The sequence below is a fragment of the Periplaneta americana genome, chromosome 1 (assembly GCF_040183065.1).
Source record: "Periplaneta americana isolate PAMFEO1 chromosome 1, P.americana_PAMFEO1_priV1, whole genome shotgun sequence".
Lineage (NCBI taxonomy): Eukaryota > Metazoa > Arthropoda > Insecta > Blattodea > Blattidae > Periplaneta > Periplaneta americana.
The window spans coordinates 142,834,825-142,861,940 of record NC_091117.1 but is presented as its reverse complement, the minus strand read 5'-3'; the positions used below and the strand labels follow the sequence as shown (position 1 = coordinate 142,861,940).

General features: G+C 34.5%; 1 protein-coding gene across 9 annotated transcripts in view; it reads left to right on the top strand.

Moving 5' to 3' along the window:
- Nucleotides 1-27,116, top strand: part of LOC138701608 (zinc finger protein 235-like) — a 43,557-nt gene that overhangs the window by 2,359 nt on the left and 14,082 nt on the right. For 2 of the 9 annotated variants that reach the window (XM_069828678.1, XM_069828694.1), the window contains exons 2-5: nt 2,148-2,245; nt 8,447-8,584; nt 17,357-17,494; nt 20,890-25,451. In XM_069828678.1, the coding sequence (XP_069684779.1) occupies nt 2,148-2,245; nt 8,447-8,584; nt 17,357-17,494; nt 20,890-22,131 (1,616 nt within the window). In that variant the 3' untranslated portion in view covers nt 22,132-25,451. Of the gene's footprint in view, nt 1-2,147; nt 2,246-8,446; nt 8,585-10,385; nt 12,487-17,356; nt 17,495-20,889; nt 25,454-27,116 lie in introns of those variants that run through there. The other 7 variants (XR_011332649.1, XR_011332646.1, XR_011332650.1 and 4 more) reach the window with 7 other exon arrangements.

The following is a 27,116-nucleotide window of genomic DNA, read 5'->3' as shown; positions in this document are numbered from 1 at the left end:
CCCTTCCTCCTTCCCTTCCTCCCTCTCCTCTCCTCTTCCCTTCCCCCTCCCCACCCATATCCTCTCTCCCTCTCTCTCTCAGTATATACATACTAGTATATGTATACTAGAATAAGTAAGTAAATAATATTTGGTTTATGAATCAACATGAAACTAATAATTAGTTTGTACGATATTTATTTAACAAGTGAATGTAAAAGTTGAACTTAATAACATAAATCTAACATGAACATAAGGTATAATGATACCGAAAATTATGGACTTGACACAATGTAATTAGTGTAATATCAACTGGAACACTGGAGGTGGAATACATTATCCCGAAACTCATTTGTTTATAAAGAGAAGTTGATAACTGTATAGAGTAGACTGTCAGTAAAAAAAGCTGTTTCTTTAACATGTCTCTTACGAAAATATTTCATAGCAAGTCGAAGAACATTTCATGGATTCAGTAATATTGAAGACATAATAAAACATGCGTAGGTTTGCATTAGTAGACTATAGGACAAAGTGTAACCTTATACTAGCTGAAATAAATACTTGTATGGATACTTTTGCTTGCAGGAATGTCTGATACGATAAGCTCGCTGCTATAGCATCCATACAGGAAGGGAGGGAGCGCTTCAGGTCTCAGAAAGCCAACCATATGAGTAGAGCCATTGGACTCTCAAGCGATTTACAGTATTTTTATACCTTCTTTTGAGGATCTTGCAGTTCACATAATAAAGCAATTTTTTGATATTCGTTCTCTCATTCCAGCATCTTCCTCTGTACGAAAATTAAGTAAACACAACATGACAGGTTTTTTTTAAGGTTTTGTTGTTACCGGTAGTTATTTTGCTCGGTCAGTTGCGACTACTCTGTATATAGACACACACATTCAGTTTCACCTAGCTTCGTTTTCTGCCCTTGCAGAAATTTGTTATGAGGCGATAATTATGTAGGGACGAAAGTGGTTTTTCTAGAGACACATTTTCATGCTGATTCTCACTTTCTGTGGAGAGTGAAGTAAGATCTACCTATGGTTGTCTATTAAAGTCTTTCACTAGGAGCTGTGTAAGGAAATAATACACCTTTTCATTCATATTTCAACCAACACACAGACACCTACCTTCAAAGGAAAAAGTGCCTGAAAATCTACATACCGGTAACAGAATTTTAGTTACTCTAAAGTGTTATCAAATTGGATTATAATATTGTGTAAATGATATTTTTGTAATTAAAAAAGGCTGAAATATCTGGGAGAACATCCTGGAATCCAGATGAGAGGGCGATTACTCCACTCGAGCCACCGTTTAAATTCATCACTGCTCATAGCTCATAGTGAGAACATTGTTGTGATAATATCACACTTTAATTCCCCTGCTATTGGCAGATTATATAAAATAAGAGACGTATTCCTAGTAACACTAACCTTGAATAGTGCATAATTATTGTATAAGTATTTATTTATGGGATCTTATTCTGTGCATTAGAAATGTGTATAAACTGTATTCATACGGACATAGGCCTATTCACTGATACCAAAGATATTCTATATTTTTGTATATAATTTAATTAGTTCAGAACGAATTCGAAAGTTCCAGCAAAATATATAGTACATATCGTCGTTGTTTCGGCAATAACTCCTACAGTATGTGACATTTATCGATTTTCAGATTTTTGCTCTATTAAATAATGTAAATAGTGATACAGCAAATAATAAAATCTTCTATATGTAATTATATTTCTTTCTTTCGGAAATGTAAGAATTCACAATCTTCTATCCACTACTGCCACAGAAGAATAAAAATATTTTTCCTTCCTACTCAAAAATTTCACATTTTGCACATAGGAGTTATTGCAGGAACAACGACGATATATGCAAGCCATTGAAGAGGATCCAATTCGAAGTTCGCGTACTATTGCGCGACATTTCGTAGTGCATTATAGTCTGGTACTGGACATCTTTCACGATGACGCACTATATCCTTTCTGGTGCAATTCCGTGCACCACATCTATCCAGGAGATTGCCCTAGACCAGGGTTGCATAAGAAGCAGCACGCAAACGAGCTTAGATTCTTCCACGTGCTACCTGGCAGCAACTAAGCCTCTTTCAACAGCTTACATTCTACAGATGTGTCAATCACGTTAATGTCTGTTTCAGCTGTGATGGATATGATCAAGAAGGAACCCGAGGTTGACCCGTTGGCTATATGGTCGAGTGATAATATTGATACAGATGAGAAGAAGCCTTTATTACAGGTTAGTACATTGGAAGTCACTAGTTCTAATTTCTGTATGTGGCCTGAATCATAATGTACAATATGTTATTCACTGCTCAAAACAACTAGAGGAACACTTGTAATAAATTGAATAAGTTAGTGTTTTTTGAAGCTGTGGTACTGAAAATTTGAAAATATGTAAATTGGAACATTAATTTAATCTAGGGATACAAATTTAAAAAATCCATGGCCTAAATACAGAGTAATTACCTGAAATAACAAATATGAAGAAATCCTTGATTACGGAAGGCACCGACAACTTCTAATTGGTAAGCTTTCTGACGTTGCTGTAGTGACAAATGCTGATTACTGCCTTGTTCATTAAAGTCTCTGACAAAATGAGGCATTTTAATGAGTTTGAAGTGTATCATGCTCTACTTCTTTTACGACAAGGTCAATCACTGGGACAAGTGGGTAGAGAGCTTGAGGTTTCTCCTTCCGTGGTGTCCAGGTTACACAACAGGCACAGAGAGACAGGTCAGTATTGTAGAAGACCTGGCCAGGACCATAAATGTAAAACAAGCCCCCAGGACGACAGATACATTGTCCTATCTGCTCTTCAACAGAGTACAAAAACTGCAAGAGACCTGCAGAATGACCTCTATATGGCTTCCGGAATCCTGGTTTCAGACCAAACGGTAAGGAACAGATTAAGGAAAAAGAATATTCGTCCAAAATGGCCTGTTAAAAACAGCGTTTGACAAATGCGCATTAGGCAGCAAGACTTACATTTTCTGAAAACCATGCGGATTGGAACCTGAACCAGTGGCAGTCTGTGCTCTTCTCGGACAAATCCAGGTATCGTGTGATGGTCGTTTAAGGGTGCGGGGACGGCCAGGAGAAAGATTTTCTGTAAGAGTTGTACAGGAAATGGATAGATTCAGTGGAGGTTCCATAATGGTATGGGCCGGAATTATGTACAAATCATATGGACTTTGTAATTGTTCCCCAGTGACTAAATGCTATCTGGTACATTGAGGACGTTCTAGAAAGCATCTAGTACCTGCTGCCATTGGAGTAGGCCCTGGATTTGTTTGTTCAGGATAATGCCAGGGCACATTCTGCGGCTGTCACCAGGGATTTCTTAAGGGATAATGAAAAAATTGAGATAATGGAGTGTCCAGAAATCAGCCCAGATCTCAACTCTATTGAACACTTGTGGAATCTTCTGGATACGAAAGTCAGGAACCGACATCAAGCTCCACAAACCCTGCAGGAACTTGGAGATGCTCTAAAGGAGAAATGGGAGAATATATCCCAAGATGAAATACAGAAACTCATAGGGACCATGCCACGAAGGTATCAAGCTGTCATCGAATGTCGTAGAGGCCATACGTGATACTAGACTTTTATAACGGGTGTTTAAGTTTGATAAGTAAGGATGAGATTCAATTTCTTATATAGTGCAATGTTTTAAAAAGTTGTTTGTTGCAATTATTCATTTGTTTTTATTGATATGGGGATAAATGTAGCCATAAATAACCATGAATAATATACTTTATTAATTTCATGTCTGTACCTTTATCCAATGAAAAAATATTTAAATAAATCTTAGTGTTCCTCTAATTGTTTTGAGCAGTGTATATCTCCGAATTTATAGTTAACATACTTACAGTAAATAGACTTTTTTCTTTTTTTTTTTAATCTAAAGCTGTTTATCCACCTTGTCTCCATGTCCTGTATTACGTGCTTTCCCCCCCCCCCCCCCGCTTTCTTAACATTTCATAGATAGATGGAATCTATCTATCTCACAATCAAAAACTGAATATTTTGTCTTCACAAGAAGATGTAGCTTAAAAAACTATAAACCTCACATTTATTTGAATAATCAAGATATTCAGTACAATCCAAGATCCTAGGATTAATTTTTGATGAAAAACTTTTATCATCATCGTCCTTGCAGGTATTAGGTCTAGTGGCCTGTTACTTTTATGGAAAACACATTTAACCCATATTGCTTCACAGTGTCTACCACGATTAAATCTCTTGAAGATCATAGCTAATAAGGAATGGGAATCAGATATCACGACAATGCGTCTGTTTCATAATGCTTATATACGACCAAAATTGACCTATGGATGTGAAATATGGGGAGGAACATCAGTAACTCATTTACAAAAAGTTTCTGTTCTTAAAAACTCAGCCTTAAGATTATGCCACAGCAACTGTTGCCCTAGAAATAGAATCTAATATTCAACCAATCAGACACTAAGTATTACAAAAGGATCTAAAAATACATTTAAAATTGCAAGCCTCATCCAGATCTCAGATGTTCTTCAAACTGTCGGATAATATCCTGTGTAATTTCTATAAAATAAAGAAAGAAGAAATACCAATCTATATCACAGACACACTCATTGCTAAAACTCCAGTTGTGAACGAAATTCCTCCATGGAAATGGGTGATTCCAAAACATAGTATATAAATTCCAGGAAATCATTCCAAAAATGATCCTCCATACATTCTTAAGTTAGATGCCATGGAACTACTCTGCAGCACATATAAGGATCACCTTCAAATTTATACAGATGGATCTCTAAACCCTAATGATGGGACATCAGTAGCACGGTATTATATTCCAAAATATCAAGGAAGTTACTTCGTACCATGTTCATCCTCTTCCAGTCTTGACACTGAATTGCTAGCTGTTAATGCTGCTCTTCAGTGTGTTACTCAAATTTCTGAAAAATCTATTTGCATACTTACTAACTCCAAGGGAGCTATATTTAATATAATCAAATATATACCAAACCTATATGCACATAGAATTATTACAATTCAGAAAGAACTAAGTACGGTAAACTAAAAATTCTGAAAGGAAATAACATTTCAGCGGATACCTAGTCATTGTGGTATACCTGGAAATGAGAAAGTCGATAACATTGCAAAACAGACAACATATATGCAACCAAGACTTCAAGTGATATCTCTATCCAGTGCCTTTCCTTCAGTAAAGTTTTATTTTATAAACCTATGGATCAACAAATAGTTCTCTTCTTACAAAGGAAAAATTTTTCATATGTGAAAATATGCAAAAACTTGCCCAGACATGTTCAGACATTTTTAACAAGAGCCAAAACAGGTCACATTGCCACACAATTGTACCTACACGGATTTCACATATCTGATAATCCTACTTGTCTGTGGTGTAATAATCATGATGATCTGAAACACATTCTTCTATACTGTCCATCCATAAACCACAAAAGAAGTAAATTAAAATCATCAGTACCAGTTGCAGAAGACACAACCCTGCAGTATATATTGACTACACCCCAACTCTGGCTACTAGCAACATCTATAATGAACACCCATCAAAATACTCCTCATTTCTCGTGAAAAACAAAAACTGAATAGACTACAGTGGACTTCATGTTGTCAGCAAACAGCTGGATACATTAAGAAGATTGGATTGATTGATCGATTAATTGATTGATTGATTGATTGATTGATTGATTGATTGATTGATTGATTGATTGATTGATTGATTGATAGATATTTCAAGAGGTGATATAATTGGCATTGGTTTAAATTGCGTTTTAAAATAACCTTCAATCAAAATGATTTTCATAAATCATGATAATTTTTAGTGTCATATATTTTAATGAATATATAAGAACAAAAAGTTGAATTTTATTACCAGTGAGTAGATACATGGTTATAGTGAGGATCACATAAGAGCAGTTCCTAAAAGGCTAATTTGGCCGTCTCTTCAGTGTTGCCAACTAATACCAGTTAACACCAAAGAGGGTAAATTTACAATGGCATGTAAAATAATAATAATAATAATAATGAGATTCTGGCTGATATGTATATCTATTATCAGGCAGTACATCTCACTTGATGATATGTGTCAGAGGAAGAACAATTGTTTGTATGCATCTGAAGTCTGACTAGTGGAATATGTAGCTAATTGGTGATGTATGCATTGGAGGAGGAAAGGAACTGGCCGCCCTACCCCATTATCTCCTGGCCTAGTTGCCTCATGAGTGTTATGAGTTCAAACCTGTCTTCGGACAGTTGACTAAACAACAACCATAATAATATGCTATTAACAATAACGATTTCTTATTTATTGCATCTCATCTTTACGTTGGGAAGCATTTTCGTATGGTTCAATAATTTATGAAAGAGTAGGCCTATATTTTCCTCGTGACCTCTCACACATTATGTTGTAAATTAGTAGATTCATATGATCTATATATTTTGTCTTGACAACATGAAATTCATTGCTTTGATTAAACAGTTTACGATTCACAAGGCCTAATATAAAAATGTATTTTGTTTGATCACGTGAAATGATTAGTACAAACTCCGAAAAGCGAATGGCACTTTGAAATGTATGCTTAAGAATACTTGCTCCTAATAATTTTGCTATTCTAGTTATAATTGCTGTTTCTGTGCACATTTTCTATCAATCACCCAAGTGCATGTATCACACCATATATTATATTTATTTACATTTATCTGACTACAATCTTGAATTGTAACCACAACACAATGCAACACATAAAATAACTATTAAGTATTAATATAATACTGATGTAAATTAATTATTAGTATGTTCGAATTTCACTAGCTTCCAATAATCAGCTCAGAAATCTAGAACAATTTGAATTTTCAGAATTTTGCATTACTGACAACAGCTGTTCCTGCTGCCAACATAACAGTTAGAAAACCACTACTAGTTATAGTATTTCTCAGTATCTAAATTCGAAACGAAGTTGGCAAAAGAAAATTCAACCTTCAAACTAGAAAATCACCATAATTCACTAGCATATGTAGTAAAGGTGGAAAAATGGTTAGGTTTCACCCTTTGGGTGTTAAATAAGCTGATCCGGACTAAACTTGCATAGCATACTAGCTCCAGTGTAGCACCACAGTGACAAACTAAGATGAGCCCTTGTGAATATGTGGGCCACCTCTTGTTAAATTATTAACAGGACTCCTTTTTAGATTAGGCTTACTATCTGTACAATTGTAATTTCTAATAATTAATTATGATTAGCAAAGGTGATGTTTAATGTTCATAATCTGTTACCCTCTCTCACTTTGCTGTTCAGGTTCATGATAGGAAGGACTGATACACTTTGCATACAGTAAAAATTAATTTTTTGTTTTTTGTTTTTTTTTAATTTAAATTGTGTATTTTGTTAATGTTATCAATAAGCTCTGTGTAACTAAGTAGTTTTGTAAAGAAAGCTACAGGAAGCATATTTAAGGCTACAATATTAATTTTTTATCCATGTGTATCAAACATTTCCAGTCTCCCCTACATGAGGCCAGCATTCAGCTGGTTGGCCTTTGTTCTCCGTTTGATGCCATCAATGGATAAAATGGATATAGCGCTGTATCATTTGCTGAGTTAAGAAAAAAATCGACTGGTGAACTTCGTGAGATAGAATCTGGAGTCATAGAAGTACATTTTAACAATGGAATCGAAAAGTTCGTGGAATCAGAAAGTTCACATTTTGCTAAAGGGTATTTACTTCAACTGTTTTGAGGATGAAGTTATGTAGTAGAAATTCTATTATAAAACGAAGTGAATGAGTGGAGCTATACAGAAAAAAAATATTTTCGAATCATACGGTATTGCTATCTGGCCTTTTACAACCAAAACGATAGTATCAAGGGCTGTGGAAATACAATTTGGCATGAGGAACCACCGGATATATAGGACAAATTAAATGTTAAAATGATAGTAGTGTAAATGTAAATAAATGTGGTGATGGCATCATATACAGAAATGTGAGGGCCATCACTACATGTAGATAGATGTAACAACTGTCGACAATAAATATTCATATTCATATGTACTTCTTTGATGTATACGTAGTGTAGAACATCATAATAAAATATCCAAATCGTAAAAGAAAACATTTAGAGTTTTGCTGTATAAATAACGTTTTAACTTGTATTATGTGATTAGGACTCTATTACATATTTGGCCATACCTTAATCACTTTCAGAAGTGGAAACATTTCTCTTTTTTTTTTTAAATATGCTGTTGTTAAGATCTGATCTGCATTCTGCTTTCTATTTCTAATGTAAATTATCATTTCTGCTACAAGTTGTAGTGAAGCACTTGTTTGTAATCCTAGAGTATAATCTGTAACACTTTAATTGAATTTCCAATACACTATAAAATATTACTCATTCTTTGTGTGTGTGCGTTCTGCAGGAAGGGAATTTTTTAGATCGCAACATGATTATGCTAAAGGAGGACTGCGTAGACTGCAACTATGATCTCAAGTCAGAGTTCGTATTTAAGGAAACTGCAGTGCCAATTGATTTTTCGACAGTGAAAAATGAAGCTAAGGTGAGTGGAGTTCATGAAGTGCACGGGTTCTTCTTCTTCTTCTTCTTCTTAAAATATTTAACTTCTTTCCTGTTTGGCACACTTTTTATATACAACTCCACTTGCATTAATTTCTCGTTTATGTATGTATTTATTGACACTGCAAGAGGGGAAGCACCCGGTGGCAATGGTATACACAATATAAACAATACACAATAAAATTAAAATGCAGAATACAATTATACAATACACAATACAATTATATACACAATAGAGATATTAAAATCTCAACAGGTCATTTATTATTCTTTTGATTGAGAATAGCCTAAATTTAAAGTGCGATATGACTTTTAAATATAAATTTGAAGAAAATATCTTCTACCACTTCCTTCTCTCATTGGCAAGGTACAAGATCCTGTAACACACAGGAGGAAGCATTGTAGTGATATTATACCGGGTGTTTCAGAATTCAACCGAAGAAATTTAAGGGATTGTAGAAGGGCCTAGGTATGTAGGGGTCTGTGAGTTCAAACTTGCACGTAATGCCATGAAATATTTTTTGGGACAGTATGCCACTGATTAACCTGTACGTGACATAGTGGTACATTTGGAAATGTGTCGGATACAATATTGCTTTAAATCTGTGACACAATTTGTAAACACTTTAGGTGGTTTCTGTCAGAGGATGAGGTCGAACTTCAGCAGGGACTTTTTTATTAACTTAAGGTTTGTAACTTTAAACTTGTGTTGTAACAATGAAAAGCCAGCTCTAGTTATTTTGTAATATAATGTACTATGTAATAATGACAATAATTATTTAGAAGGGTGAAGAAAGAATGTTGCTTAAGAAATACTTATCCATTATTGTGGACAAGGTACGAATTTCATACAACATAAACATTAAAATGAGAGAAAAAAATGCACGAAAAAAATAACACAGATCACAAAATAGTCATGGACTTTCCACCTCTACAACATATGGCCATTGCGTTTCTAACAAATACCTAACTGAACTTCATAGGAGTCCAGTACAATTAACTTGATCTGAAGTGAATTATATTGAACCAGTAGCTATTACTGCACAGCACACCCTTGCCGAAAATATAATAATTTAATACTACAATACGTATTTCGGTGGTTCGGAAAAGAAAGAATTCAGAGATCTCATCAATAAAATAAAGAGTTGATGAGATAAAAAAATCTACCACAGTGGGACTTGAACATAGGGGAGCTGCAGGTAAGTGCAGTCAGTTGGGAATGCCGGTCACCCCTTTATCTCAAAAACAATAACTCGATTTTACCTTCCGATTGATGCTGTACTCTTGGAAGGATGACATTAACTGTGTGCAAGACCCTTTTTTTTCAGTAGTGGAATCGTAGCTGTTACGAGGAGTGCTTGTGTGTTTTCATTGATATTCTTGTAAATCAAAAGAAACGTCAGGCTGTTGCTGTAAGTAATTAATCTTGTTTTATTTAATACTGACACACTAGGAATATGCCATACATGTTACTAGTCAATGAGTAGCAGTTTGATATTGGTACCTACATTCATTAATGTATCGTACTTTTACAAAATGTCTGCAATGAAGGCAGTACCAGTAAACTGACCGCCATTACCTTCACTATACCGGCATTACCTTCACGTGAATATAACCTTTCAAAATGCATCTCATGCATTATGTTAAGTGATATAGTTTCATTCTTAATAGTTTAGGCGTTTAATATTATTCATTTATTTTTATTTATTTAATTATTTATTCATTAGTTAATTAATTATCTGTCTGTCTATCTAGTCATCTATTTATTTTTGCATTTCCTTCAGATGGTTAGCAAATACAGGCATAAGACAAACAGAGGCAGTTGGACAGCAGAAGATCTTCAGAGAGCCATAAGAGCTATCCAGGATGGAAAGTCCATCAGGTCAGTGTCGAAGTCTACTGGAATCTCCTTCAGCACACTTCAGGAGAGGATAAGTAAGCAGAACTATAATGATCCTAAATTAGGAAAGAGGTCAATTTTTACTCCTGACCAAGAAGTAGAGATGTGCAACCAGTTAAAAGTTTTGGCAAATCTCTTCTATGGTCTAACACCAAACAATGTAAAGCATGCAGCCTTTCAGTTCGCTGAAGGAAATAAAATAGAACATCCATTCTCCAAAGAAACAAAAATGGCAGGACGTTATTGGCTTGAAGGTTTTCTGAAGCGAAACCCTTCTTTGTTTTTGAGAAAACCAGAAGCGGTAAGTATTAACCGCATTAAAGGTTTCAATAAGGAAGAAGTCTCGAAATTTTACACTAATCTTGAGGATGTTTTCCTAAAGTATGGATTCTCGGCATCACATGTCTACAATGTAGACGAAACAGGGATTGGAACAGTCCAAGAACCTGAAACTATTTTGGCACCCAAAGGCCAAAAACGAGTAGGAGCAGCTACAAGTGCAGAGCGTGGCACACACGCCACTGTGATATGTGCAATGAGTGCTGCTGGGAACTATATTCCCCCGATGTTTATATATGCTCGGAAACGAATGAGTCCGACTCTTGAAAAAGGCGGACCTCCTGTTGCACTGTACAGCTGTTCCAAAAATGGGTGGTCCAATGAAGAACTTTTCTTGAAGTGGTTGAAACATTTTGCCCATCACGCCCGTCCTACTCCAGAAAACCTATCGTTCTGATTCTTGACAACCATTACTCTCATTGCACCTTAGAGGCATATGAATTCTGCAGGATGAAAAATATTGTTATGGTTTCATTGCCACCCTACACTTCTCACAGAACCCAGCCACTTGATGTGACATTCTTTGGACCTCTCAAGAGAGCATTTAATAAGGAGTGTGACACCTACATGAAAATGAAGGAAGTACAAGTGTATCAGACCTGACAATCTTGCAGAATTGTTCAACAAAGCATATGCTAGAGTTGCTAACATAGCGAATGCTTTATCATGTTTTGAAGCAACAGGAATTTTCCCTTTAAATCCCAATTTGTTTCCAGATTCTGCTTATTATAACCCTGATCTTCACCCTGCCACATCACAGTGTAATCCCACTAATCAGTCAAACATCTGTTCATCTGACCCTGTTTCTGCTCCACCAGAGTGCAATGTTGCTGCTCAGTCAACTGTTTCTGCAGGTGTCAATGAAACACCAGGAGAAAAGGAAAAAATGCAATGACACACAAACCAGTATTTCCGCAATTTTGAATGAGATATCACCTGGACCTAGTACATCTAACAATAGAAGATCAGGAGGAGGAAGGAAAAAGCAGCACTCTGAAATACTCATTTCTTCACCTATGAAGAAAATGTTTGAGGCTAAAAAACAGAAGAAACTGTCGCAGGAAGAAGAAAAGAAATATGAGCCTGAAAGATCTGCTGCGAAGAGATCTGATGCAAAGAAAAAACTCCCCAAGAAGTTCTTTGAATCTTCATCATAGGATGATCTCGTCATGTGTGATAACAGTGATGAACTGGAGAGTGATAGAGAGAAGTGCTTTCTGTGCAATGATTATGGTATGAATGGTGAATTATGGTATCATTGTACAAGCTACGGAAAGTGGGTACATGCAGCATGTAGTGGTTGATAGTGCTGAGGGGTATGAATGTGACTACTGCCTTAACATGACTGATTAAATTCCGTTCAGAGACCTTAGAAAAACTTTTAAACTATATCTGTAACTGAAAACATATGAGATTGTGTTTCATGTAACTTCCTTATAGCGGATTTGTAGCTAACAAAATATTGTATGCAGTTATTATTTTGTTTTGTTTTTTTTTTTTAATATAATTTCTGACTGTTTTGGAGAAAGACATAAAAAACATAAGTTTTTTAATTTTCATATTCATTATAACATTGTTTTTGTGTAATTGCATTGATTGGTACATACATTGTAACCTAGAAAATATTAAATAAATCATATAATAGATTGCTACCTTTAAATTCAATTGTAAATTTCATGACTGTTATTACCTCCATATGCTGGGAATTCCGGTCAATACAGTGGTCTTTAATTCAAGGATTTATATAAAAATTAGCAACTGTTTATAAAATATTAATAGATGTAGTTGAAAGTGGATAGTTCAGCAGTTTTAATGCCTTCACCAGAATTCGAATTGGATTATTAATTGTCTGACACGGATTTCGCCTAGGTGACTGCCATTGCCTGTATGTCCCCTACTACCCTTTTGGCTTGAGATCTGACACGTTATTCATTATACAATAGCATCATGCTGATAATTCTCTTCTATAGTCCGGTTCAGCTTACTTAATACCCTAAAGGTGAAACCTAACAATTTTTCCCCTATTACTACATATCCTAGTGGATTATAGTGATTTTCGGTGCCCAGACATTTTGCCCACAGAACAAACACATCCATATGACATATCGTTCACGCAGCAGTTATGGCCATATGACAATTTATCCATAAACTTTTTACCCACACATTTTTCGTACTATGTTTTTACTTATAACTTCGAGTATTCTACTGTATTTAAAATAATATAAGTTCTGCAAGAAATTAATTAATACATATCAATCACTCTCTTCTTCTTCGGAATACAATTTCAAGGTGTAGCTTATCGCCCGTAAATATTGTAGGATGTTATCTTGCTCTTTGTACTCTTCGTATGTACTGACAATTATTTCAATCTGTTTCTGATTCAAAATATATTTCTTTTTAGTCAACGCTCGTGCATTTCTATGCCTCACTTTTAATTGTGTTATGATCAGTTCGTTGTCATATTGGTCCTTCTATATATGCTCAATGAATTTCCAGAGGGATGCATGATGTGTCATTATCAACTTCTGAAAGCGTGAATGCCATCCCTCTACGAAGTTGTTGGTTCTTTGCGAACTGTTCACAACTTGGTTATATACATTCCATATCTGAGGTGAATATTGGGGCTATACCGCTCTCACCGAACTCTGCTAGGACGTCCAGTGATGTAAGTCATCCAGGGCCAGATTTAGGTATAGTGCTATTGCTAGGCAGTGCTAAAATTTGCTGCCCCCAACTCCACAAACAATTCATGAGCAGCTATTATACAGGTCATGTTTAGTTTAAATTAGTTTTAAATGAAATGTTACAATTCAGAAAACAATAAGTTACTGGAATTAAAATACATGCTTCTTACTTGTGAATTATAAAGATTTCCTTTGCACTTTCTTCACAAGGAAAGCATTCATTATGTCATCAAAGTCGATCTGACGAAGCACATCAGACTTGATGCAAAGAAGTAGGTTTATATTCAAACCTATTCATCGTTGAAACAGAATTTATTTGTGAAAGACAAGCTTTGGTTTATTTTTAAGCATTGGTTTTGTTGATAATATAATTATTACGAGTATTTCTTACTTTGATAGGAAGTATAAAGTAAATTTAAAAATAAACTCCAACTCTTTGCAGAATAAACCTTTCATATCGAATTATATAGTGCACATGCTTGAAAGTGATTAAATACTGTTGTTGACGATATATTGGAAATGTAACAGTTGTGGTTACTATTCATAGCGATGATATAATAAACACACATCCAATTTGATTTTCAACACTGCATTCTTGTTTATACAAGCAGTTACATTTAAGCACTTTCATAGTATAATAACATGATACTGGCATTACAATATAACTATGCAGCTGCACATTTTCCTTTTACTCTCGCCCCAATCACGACAATGCGATAAGAAAAAATTATCACACTTCCTCAAGGTGTTCAAGAATAAACTTCAGAAAAGATTTGCGAACAAATGTTTTAAAAGCAAAGAGAGAGAGCGAGCGAGCGAATGTTGCCCCCCTGGAAATTGCAGTCCTAGGAAACTGTCTAGGTTGCCTAAGCCTAAATCCAGCATTGAAGTTATCTCCATGTATGCCACCAAGTCTTGCACATCAGCGTGTAAGAAATCAACAACCATTATGAATGCCTCTTGCAAATCTGGGAGCAACATTGGTAGAAAGCCTGTGAATATAACTATAATGTGAACAGTTGCCGAGCAACATTGTAGATAGAAAGCCTGTAAGCTGTTATTTCTTATGTAGGAGACAGACGAAACGTCATTTAGTTAAATGTTCCATGGACAAAATGTTTAATGGGCGAAATGAAATTTGGTCAAATAGTTTATAGACTAAATGTTTCATGGACGAAATGTCTGTGGTGAAAATGTTTTATGGACGAAATGTGTATGTGTATATTATGCGCGGGCATATTGTCTGTTGCCCAAATATCTGTTGTCATGTTGCCAATGGATGTAATATATTGGACAAAGCTCTCAGGTTGAATTTTCTTTTACCAACTTCGTTTCGAATTTCGGGTACTGACAGATTTTGTAAGTGGCAGTTATTCTTTAATTGTTATGTTGGCAGTAATAATTTCGGTTTGCAGTAAAGGAAACTGATGAAAATGCGAGTACCTGAAAGTGCTTGTAAGTATTTTAAGTAGACCATACATTTCAAAGTGAATCGTAAACTGTTTAGCCAAAGCAATGTGTCAGCCAAAATACATTTTAATATTACATCATACTAATCCAAATTACCAACATAATATGGGAGAAGTCCAGGAGGATAATATACTATTTACTGAGTAAAAAATTACTGAACCATTTAGGAAACACTTTGTAATGTAAAGACGAGATGTGGTAAATAAGCAAGACATTGTTATTGTTAATACTATATTATTATTATTATTATTATTATTATTATTATTATCATTATCATTATCATTATCATTATCATCATTATTTGAGTACGTAGCATTGTGATTTTACTCTCTTTGGTTATGTTTGGTATTAGTTGGCAACACAAAAGAGATGGCCAAATTAGACTATTAGGAACTACACTTACGTGATCCTCCCTATAAAATGGGTACAATACCGAAATTGATGGTGAAACAAAAAGCAGTGCAGTGGCATACTATCTCGTTATTTTACGGCAATTTTACTTGCCACTAGTTTGTAGTTCGTAGCAGAACACAGCGCTTAGTTCAATTTCACCAACAGGATGTCGAAACTGGAGAGGATGGAAGATGCTGTTATAAATCTTATTAATGCATATAGGGAGCAGGAATCTTTATGGAATCCCAGGCATCCTACTTACCACAATAAAGTAAGAAAACATGATGTTTGGGAAGCTATTGGAAAGATGTTCAGCTGCAAGGTAGGCGAGTCAAACATGTGCAAAATTTGAAAATTATTTTTGTTTATTTATTTTCAGTGGATACATATTTGTTGTTCATTGTAGGGAACAGAAATCAAAAAGAAAATTGAGTCTCTACTGACATCATTCTGGAGGGAAAGACAGAAGTCTACAAAAAGATCTGGAATGGGGAGTGATGAAGTGTGCGAATCTACTTGGTTTGTGTATAAACATAATATGTCGTTCCTTTTGGACAAATTCACGCCCAGAAAGAACAAAGTTCCAATCTTGTGCACACAAAATAAATTGGCACTGAAAAGTGCCTTTTCATAAGCATGATGCGCATTCGACAAACATAGACAAATCTCTCGTTTTTGTATTTTAAGATAAATATTGTCAGTGAGGTATCTGTATATTGAAACTTTCCCCTGTCTTGCAGTCGTACCTTAATAAAATCTTCCAGTTCCTCAATTATAGCTCTACATACTTCTGGAACAATCCTGGTAATCAGCTGTTTCGACACTTTGAATAAATACATTAAACTTATATACGAATCTCCTGTAGCGAGATATCGAAGTGTTAATGCTAGCCTTTCCTGAATAGGTATTGCTTCTCGCGAGCCTGTGTCTTTCTTGGAAATTTTTGGCCATATTTCGCACAGTAGTATTTCGAAATCTGTGTCTGAAATGTGATAGAAGTTTTGAAACTGTCCCAATTCAATTCGACGTAAATCATGATGAAAGTCAGTGCCTCTATATTGATTGCGACTTTTGTAGTCTGCCACCATCGCCTTTTGGTTTTTAACTTACTTTTTGTTAAACTGGCTATAATAATAACGGCTGCACTTGCTATAATTATATTTTCGTCTGCCATTATTGAGGATAATCAGCGAACGTGAATGTTTTCTGACCATTTGCTGATGATTTGTACGTTGCTCCAAACAGCAAACAAACAACGAAGTTTCGCTTCATCATTCGTTCGTTCGCTAAGTGTGTACGCACCTTAACAGCTTAATATTGAAATCACAGTTAATTAGTTGTTAAACAGTTGAGCTTCATCCAATCCCTAATGATCCCAAAACCATCATCCTATACTATTCCATATCCCTATTTTATTTTAATACTGGATTATGAGTATCAAATGTAAACAACTGATAACTCAGATATTTTTCGTCGGGGACTCTGAGTTTCTTATATTAAATTCCTTGTCCACAACCCCACTGTAACAAGATAAATTTATTCAGTTGAATTCTGAAACATTCTGTATATATTATTCAAAAGAACAAACATGAACCTACAAATGCAGGTGGCCACAAAGACCCTAATTCTAGAAGATGGTGTATACTGGGTATTCGAACATATGTGGTTTTACGTAATATTTTAAAATCACATAAAAATGAAAACATAAATTTTATTAACAAGATAGATTCTTTGTCGTGCAGGATTGGATTCATATTTGTTTACATGTGTCACTTTGTATGGAATGAAGATTACCTGTTCATGTCTTCTTCTTATTTCACTGTCGATTATTTTTATATTATTGTATTTTGCATGTGCCTTAAGTAGCAATCAGCCCCTATTATGAGTGCAACATTTACCACTTAGAATCACATTCTTACAAACTGTTGTAGCCTATGTATCATATGCAGTATGTCTCTGTCTTCTGCAGGAAGGGAATTCTTTGGATTCCAGTGTTGTTGAAATAAAGACAGAATGCGTGGACCAGAAATATGATCTCGTATCAGACATTAAAGTTGAGGAAACTGCAGTGCCAACTAATTTTGTTGCTACAAAGTGTAGAGCTGAGGTAAGTGGAGTCCATGAGCACTTCATGACTGTTCTTCCAGTATTAATCTTGTATTCTTTTCGTCGCAGACAATTACTATATTAATTCACCCAAAGAGGGATTTTAGCATATGACAGAGCTATTAATATTTCCGGTGAAAAATTATTTCACATTTTATTTGAGGATTTCAAGTATGCTAATATTTTAAGATTCATATTTGAAATTACTTTCAGCTCTTACTATATTACTTTCTAAGGGCACATTCTTAAAATAAGTGCGAAGATGTGGTGTCCAGGGATACAGTTTCATTTTAGTTTTATAATAAAGTTGTATTTGTTACCTCTGATTGAAGTTCTGGCTGATATGAACTGGTACATCCAATGTTGCCAACTGGACGGAAATTCCGTCAAACTGACGGAATTTCAATGTAGTGGACGGGAAAAGAATGGCTTTCACAGGTGACGGATTTTGTAATGGAAATTACGATTTACATCGCCTTTTGACATTTTTAGCTGCTGCTGTTTTTAATTGTTTAACTTTTTAGGGATTTTACATTTTCTTTGAACAGCCCTGACCGTGCTGTACCATGTTAAGGAATCCCCTGTTTCAGATGTCCTCGTAATCAAGCCAGAGGTTGAATAATTTTTTTAATCGAGATTGGTAAATAAGTTGTGTTAAAATTTGCTTTTTATTTATATATAGATATATTGAGTGGGTCTTATTTACTTCTTTTTTAATTTTGACATATTCTGACGGATTTTCAGGTATTAATCTGACGGGGAACAATTTATGTGTTGGCAACACTGGGTACATCTCTTATCTGACAGTACATCTCGCTTGGTGATATGTGTCAGAGGAAGAACAATTGTTTGTATATATCTGAAGTCTGATTAGTGGACTGTGTAGCTAATCAGCGATGTATACAATGGAGGGGGAAAGGAATTGGCCACCCTACCCCATTATCTCCTGGCCTAGTTGCCTCGTAGGTGGTGTCATGTTTGTATCACTTGTGGGATTCAGACCTGTTTTCGGACAGTTGACTAAACAACAACAATTGTAATTCTGTAGCCTACATTCTTGTTATGATTTCCCATTAGTGGAATGTTGCACTATGTTACAAGATTAACAAGAGTACAAGATTTTTATTGCAAGCAAAAATTACATACAATAACAAAGATTTTACAATACTATTGTAATACTCCCATATGAATATTCTTCAAAATTCGAAATTGATTACAAATCTCATAGTCCAATAGTCTACATATTACAAATTATTGTATAAATACAAGATAACTACTATGTGGGTAAAAAAGAACACTGTTTTTTATATTTGAAATACGTCTGCAGTGTATCCTGTTATGTTATGTGTATGTTACGTGTTATAACCGACACATAGTTGGGTTATGACATATTGTGACGAAATCTGTTGGCAATTTAATATTTAAGATAGTTTTTTATAGGGGGAAACGTAATCCATCCGTAATGTTCCTTATATGTACGAACATACAGTGCTTCCCTCTATGGTAACGAAATTAATTTATTATTAATGCAAGTTAAAACATTTACATTGTAAAACCTTTAAGAACATAGATATGGGGCCTAAAATAATTTTAAATAGCAACTTATAACAATATATTAATTTTTGGCATCTCTGTGTTCTACAGGAAGAAAAATTTCTCGAATAAATTGTTATGGATTCACAAATAAACACGAAATCTTGTCTCTGACCCTATTTCTTTTATGTGCCTTTTATATAGCCTACGATATGTGACACACAGTTTATTGACATTCTGCAGGAAGCCATAGTAAGGTTTTTATGAGCATTTAAAATTCGCCATCTTCAGCGGAGTAATAATGGATGCAAATAATTAAAAGTACCAGTACATATCAAACTTTTACACCTACATTCCTCAGTAAGATACATTTTTCGAATTAAAGCGCGTAAGATATCATACGGTTAGAAATTATTACATGGTGTTTGCAGTCCACAGAGGAAGACAATAAAAGTAACGTTATTGACTCAGTGGGCTGATCCGTGATGGGATTGTCCATTGTCGTACCACATGTAAAAAAACAACTGACTACTAGATAATTTGCAAGGTTTTAAGTAAATAGCTGAGAACCGAAGTACTCACTGTTGTAATCTGTACAGGAATAGGGAACTATAATAATAAATTAAAAAGTGTTCTGTGTAATTTTGTATGTTTAAACACACACAGATGATTTTTAAAGGAATGATTCTTAGGGCCGATTGTATAAACCATTTAATCTTAGATCAGAGGTTAAATTGATCCTCGTTCTAACTGAACTTGAAATTTTGTGTTGTATAAAGTCTAATCTGAGATTAATTTGTCTTAAATTAAAGTCAACTTTGACTGAAGACATTTCTCCGATTACGTTAGATGATCCACGTTCGGTTATTTCTTTTCTGTTTGAAATATAGGCCTACGAGTGGCAGATTGTGCAAAAAGAATAACCAATATTATTAATATTAATAGATATGGTAGGTACATTTATATATATATTTTTTTTCAATTTCTTGCCTTAATACACCAACATTCTTATATTTTATAAGGCTTTATCGTGTTCAGCACTATCAAGTAACGTAACCTATAATTATATTATGTTTATAGCAACCATTAATTATTAATGGATATGATAGGTATATTCATAAATGTTCAATTAACTGTATTACAAAAACGAAAATTGTCGTTTTATAAAGCTTTATTATGTTTAGCAATATCATACACCATAAGATGATAACAATTTGGAGAACCTTCAACTTATTGTCTGCCATTATTTACAATGCACAAAACAAACCATTGTCTCGAACAGAGTGTACGGAAATTCGCCATAAAGTAGTTGGAAAGTCGCTAGATTTCTCATTATCAACAAAGAAATATTAAATTTTGTCATTATGGGGTGCTAAAAAGGTCGCTAAACCCCTATTTAAGCAATATAAAAGTTAAAAGAAATTGTCGTTGAAAAAGCGTTTAAGTCGCTAAATTGGCAACACTGAACAAACTTGTACAACATGGCCCCCACATTGCATACTTCACCTGTTTACGCGATGTTGCCAAATCCTTTTCACGTGAACTTGGATTGCATTTGAACCAAGGTAATTTGATCGCAGAAAAGTTTTATGCAATAGAAGAAGTGTCCGAACTCAGTTCACTTTCCGATCTTCGATCGAAGTTGATCTTTAGTCAGGGAGTTTTATACAATTGGGCCTTAAAGTAACAATGGAATACCGGAAGAGAAGAGCAGAGCACCATGACTATTTCAGGAAATGAAGTTTTAGACTAAATATTTTGAATGGATTTGAATTGTTTACAATTTTGGTCTCCAGCTTAGAAACTCAGGCCTCTAATCTTTCAGCTACTGGTTCGCCATATCTTTTATTTCCCTGTTTGCAGAAAGAGTCATGTTATGCGGACACAGCACAAGAAGATTTGATGTCGAAACCATTCGAATGCCATGACTGTGGAAACTGTTTTTTGAAGATGGAAGATCTCAATATCCATTTACGCGTGCACAGATCCGAGAAGCCATTCAAATGCGATGTCTGTGAAAAGTGTTTCTCGAGTAATTTAGAACTAAATAAACATGCACATAAACACATTTGCGAGAAACCATTTAAATGCGATGTCTGTGAAAAGAGTTTCTCCCAGTATTCTAACCTAACAGTGCATTCACGCATACATACTGGCGAAAAACCATTCAAGTGCGATAAATGTGAAATGTGCTTTTCGCGGTTGGATCATTTAAGAAGGCATGTACTAGTGCATACAGGGGACAAACCATTCAAATGTGATATTTGTGATAAATGTTTCTCTAGACCTTCAAACTTCTATTTGCATGCACGGCAACATACTGAAGAGAAAGCATTTATATGCGATATTTGTGGAAAGGACTTCTATTCTTCGGGAAATCTTAATAGACACACACGCTTGCATACTGGTGAGAAACCATTCAAATGTAATGTCTGCGAAAAGTGTTTCTCGTCCTTTTCAGGTCTGAAAAAGCATGGACTAGTGCACTCAGGCGAAAAGCCTTTCAAGTGCGATGTCTGTGGTACACGTTTCTCGCAGACGGGACTGTTAAAAAGACACTCACGCAAACACACTGGCGAGAGGCCATTTAAGTGCGATGTCTGTGAAAAGCGTTTTTCGTACTATTCTAATTTAATAATACATGCAAGTGTACATACGGGCGAGAAGCCGTTCATGTGCGATGTCTGTAACATGTGCTTTTCGCGGTCTCATCATTTGAAAAAGCATATACGTGGACACTCGGGAGAGAAGCCTTTACAATGTGATGTCTGTCAAAAGTGTTTCCCGTCTTCTTCATGTCTTAAAAGGCATTCTGCAGTGCACACGGGCGAGAAATCTTACAAATGCGATGTGTGTGGTAAATGTTTCTCTCAGTCAGGGCACTTGAAAACGCATGCACGCGGACACACAGGCGAGAAGTCATTTAAATGTGAAGACTGCGGTAAATGTTTCTCCCAGTCAGGACACTTAAGAATACATTCACTCAAGCACACAGGCGAAAAGTCATTCATGTGTGATATTTGTGGTAAATGTTTCTCGCAGGCGGGACACTTAAGAACACATTCACGCAAGCACACAGACGGGAAGCCATTAAGGTGTGATTAAATGTTTCTTCCAGTTGGGACACTTAAGAACAGAGATCGTTTATAGATTCTGTTCAGTAGTGAGTGATTTACTTCCGTAATTGTGTGAGTAACATTGGTGTGTAACTTTATTCATGTGTTGAAGTGAAAAACGTACTTACTCTAGTAAATCTATGTTTTTTTTTTTAACTTCCCATGAATTTCTGCGGGAAGTTTCAGTTTTATTTGATTTTCGTTGCTTAAGCTATAAATCTGTATTACTCGGAAAGGTGAACAAGTCAAAAATGTTAATTTTACAGGAGAAGGGAAAAACTGTCTTCACACTGGTTTATGTCGATTTGATTTTCTTCTGTATGAATTCTAGTGGGAGAAATACTTATGTCTCCTTTCCCAAGCGAGCAGATGTTCCGTAAATTGTCAATAGGCCACCGGCGTAGCTCAGTCGGCTAAGGCGCTTGCCTGCCGATCCGGAGTTGCGCTCGGGCGAGGGTTCGATTCCCGCTTGGGCTGATTACCTGATTGGGTTTTTTCGAGTTTTTTTTTCCAATCGTAAGGCAAATGTCAGGTAATCTATGGCGAATCCTCTGCCCCATTTCGCCAAAAATCTCGCTATCACCAATCCCATCGACGCTAAATAACTTCGAAGTTGATACAGCGTCGTTAAATAACGAAGTAAAAAAATCAATAAAATAATATATATATATTTTTTTTTTTTTTTGGAAATTCACTTATGCCAATTTTCCCAAGCATTGCAGAAATAAACATAATAAAAAAAGCAACCTTTAGAAATCAAGAAATTGAAAGGAGTAAATTAAATCAACATGATCTTACAGGGTCATTCCACAGTGACACACGTAACATTTTCAAAGTAACTGTTATCATCATGGGATATTAAATTATATACTTCGTAGTTCATGAAAATGACATCACTGTTCTTTAACTTAATCATTCAAAAATATAACCATCAATTCTTAATAAATAAAAATAATTCGTATTGTGATTAGACATTATATGATGTGATACACGAGCATTTTCTTGCCAGTTTACCAAAGTGGAAGATGTTCGTATTATTGTGCAAATGATGTAAATGCATCCAGTTGTTTTCCAAATAATTAGGAGACTTGTGTTGTCCATGTAACTACTAAATCACAAATTTTAGACAAAAATAACAGTGCCATCTACAAATAAAATATTGCAAATATGTTCTGACACGAACATGACACACGTACATTTATGTCATGTAGATTACTAATTGTTTTAAATGTACTGTAATATATTACTACTTGTTGTGAAAGACTTATAACCCTACGCCTACAGTTCTTATTTTACAAAACAGCATTTGGTTACATTAAACTTTAAAATTTAAAATATCGACTGTTATTTTACTGAAGGTGGTGATACCTTCTGTGTAATATCATGTGGTGAATATACCAATTTGTGCACCTTTTTAGGAAATCTGTAGTACTTCCCCTCCTTGTTCATCACAGACATTTCAAATTCTTCACTACCACAAACTTTTGTAACTTGCCATGGATATTTGATGTCATCATAGGTTATAATACACGGATCTCCTACCTTGAATTGATCTTTCGCGATACTTCGATACTTTCTTGCTGTGGACTGATTTGTTTCATTGAATGATAAAACATGTGACGAATGATCTCCAGTGTTTTTAAATACACCTACCACAAGATGTCCCAATCTGCGGATGCAAATAACTTGTTGTATTCCACTGATTGACCAATATTTTGAAAAACTTTGTGTTACCAGCCAGATGAATACATTTCACATTGATATTAAATTCTTTTATTACATGAAAAAAATATTTTTGGTTTTTCACAACATTTTTTCATACCAGACGTATCTCTTGAGTGTTTTTTTCCATCCCCATCACGTGCTCCTTTGCCATGATAAGATTTAAAGAAGTTATATGAATCGTAATAAATGACAAAAACTAGTTATCATTGAATATGATTGCCATCTTATACTTCGTCTTAAAATGTGCAGCTGTACCATACTTTCCAGACAATCACTCTCTTAATTGTTTTACTATTGCAAAAAATCGTCAAGTATTGCTTACTGGTTAAAATTTTTGCTTCAGATAATATATGTTTGAAGGTATTAGATATAACCGCATAACACTCAGAGCATATTGATCAGGTTGCTTGTGTTTGTAGTAGAATTCTGCAATATATATGGTAACTGGACAAGTTGGGTCACTGATCCAGTGGGCTGATATTACCTCATTTTAATGTTTTGTGCTAACTCAAGCTAAACTTATCTAATTTAAATTCTTGAAAATACCATCACAAAAAGCGTTAAAAAAATTATATTATAGAATTTGGACAGTTTTAAAGATTTATGATACCATTGGACAACTGACATAGGTTATAGTAGACCTATCTTTCAGAATTGCTAAATGATACATAGAGTAAGTTGATTAATGTTATTATATTTAAAAAATGATACTGTAAGTTAATATTAATGAAATAAAAAAATCATATTTTAAATTGCTGTCAGAAATTTAGTACCACTTACCTAATGTGCAAATATATACATCAGTTTATGTATACATAGGCCTAATATGGTACCAGTTGCTACGTACTTACCATAAATATGTAAGTGCCTATTTATTACATGATATAAATTAACATAGCCAATTTTGTAAGTTTTTTAATTTAAGGGATTAATTAAATATTTTATACGAATTTTAGCCTAGACACTATATTTTTATAACGATTATGGAACACACATTTTCAAGAATGTTTAACCTGTAAGTAAATTGAAAACACACCCACACCGACCCATTTGTCTTAAGTCAGTAATGTATTAAACTATTTTAAGTCCCACTGCTAATTACATTTAGGCCTAATGATTTCCAATAACAACAAAAATTGCAGCTGAATTTGAGGATTGACTTTAGTGACACACGAACATAATATCTTTGTTCGTGTGCCACAGTCATTGTGTTAGGTGTGTCATGTGATTTTCTTGTAGAATTTGTACATAAATCGAAATGTTGCCCATATAAAAGGTTGATTTTTATGTTATGTATCTCACTTTGCCAGTTATGAAACATTAAAAAAATGAAATGGTTTTGGAGATATATAAACAAATGTAAATTTGACCATCACACACCAACTTTTTCTTTTTCATAAAAATGTCGCAGTTTCAAGGAATTACCCTACAGTCAAACGACATGAATATGAATTTTGCAGATTTAACTCTGACTGAATGCAACCTGCTATCATGATTTAAAAAAAATACCCACAGTTCCTTACATCTTTAATTCGGATCCTCTTATAGTGGCGTCAATGCCAAAGGAAGGTACAGGTACTTTGAATAATAATCACCACCCTCAAACTAGGGAAACTTATTTTTGAAAAATACCCAAGCAAATCTATAATACTCATAAAAAGATAGGAAACAATACTAATGATAATAATAATAATAATAATAATAATAATTATTATTATTATTATTATTATTATTATTATTATTATTATTATTATTATTATTATTATTCTACCTCCTCAAAAAGTCCGCTTGTCGAATTTGTACCAGTAGAGATGGTCGATAAATCATAATCTGATATTTTGTCACAAATTTGAGGCTGCCATTTATACGGTTGTTTCCGGGCTAGTATTACGAACTTTCAGGGATGAGATAAATAACCCCAGTCCGGAAATGACTGAGTCGAAAGTTATAAGCAAAAATAGTTGTGTGGAAATGAAACAATTTTACTCCTCATTATTATTATTATTATTATTATTATTATTATTATTACTACTATTATTACTATTATTATTATCTATGTGGATGACGTGAATATGTTAGGAGAAAATCCACAAACGATTAGGGAAAACACGGAAATTCTACTTGAAACAAGTAAAGCGATAGGTTTGGAAGTAAATCCCGAAAAGACAAAGTATATGATTATGCCTCGTGACCAGAATATTGTACGAAATGGAACTATAAAAATTGGAAATTTACCGTTCGAAGAGGTGGAAAAATTCAAATATCTTGGAGCAACGGTAACAAATATAAATGACACTTGAGAGGAAATTAAACACAATAAATATGGGAAATGCCTGTTATTATATGGTTGAGAAGCTTTTGTCATCTAGTTTTCTGTCAAAAAATCTGAAAGTTCGAATTCATAAAACAATTATATTACCGGTTGTTCTATATGGTTGTGAAACTTAGACTGTCACTTTGAGAGAGGAACAGAGATTATGGGTGTTTGAGAATAAGGATCTTAGGAAAATATTGGAGGCTAAGAGGGATGAAGTTACAGGAGAATGGAGAAAGTTACACAGCGCAGAACTGCACGCATTGTATTCTTCATCTGATATAATTAGGAACATTAAATCCAGACGTTTGAGATGGGCAGGGCATGTAGCACGTATGGACGAATCCAGAAATCCATATAGAGTGTTAGTTGGGAGGCCGGAGGGAATAAGACCTTTGGGGAGGCCGAGACGTAGATGGGAAGATAATATTAAAATGGATTTGAGGGAGGTGGGATATGATGGTAGGGACTGGATTAATATTGCTCAGGATAGGGACCAATAGCGGGCTTACGTGAGGTCGGCAATGAACCTCCGGGTTCCTTAAAAGCCATAAGTAAGTAAATTATTATTACTGTTATTATTATTATTATTATTATTATTATTATTATTATTATTATTATTATTAACATCCCAGATTTTTTAAAACTATCACTCATTATATTTTATTTTGCTTAGTATTATGATTGTACTCGTATAATTATAAACTTTTTTTTAACTTTTCTCTTAATAAGCAATATTTTTGAGCTTATTCATTTTTCTAAGTTTTGTGATAATGTTGTAGTAGAATTGAGAATTTTCATTTAAGAGTGTAGATAGGCCTATAATAACAACTTTCGTGTGTTAAAATGAAAATTAAGTGGTAAATTACCAAATTCACTAGTTTCGACTTTGTATCAGCACCTTCAGAGCTAGTGAAGTCATATCTCACAGCACA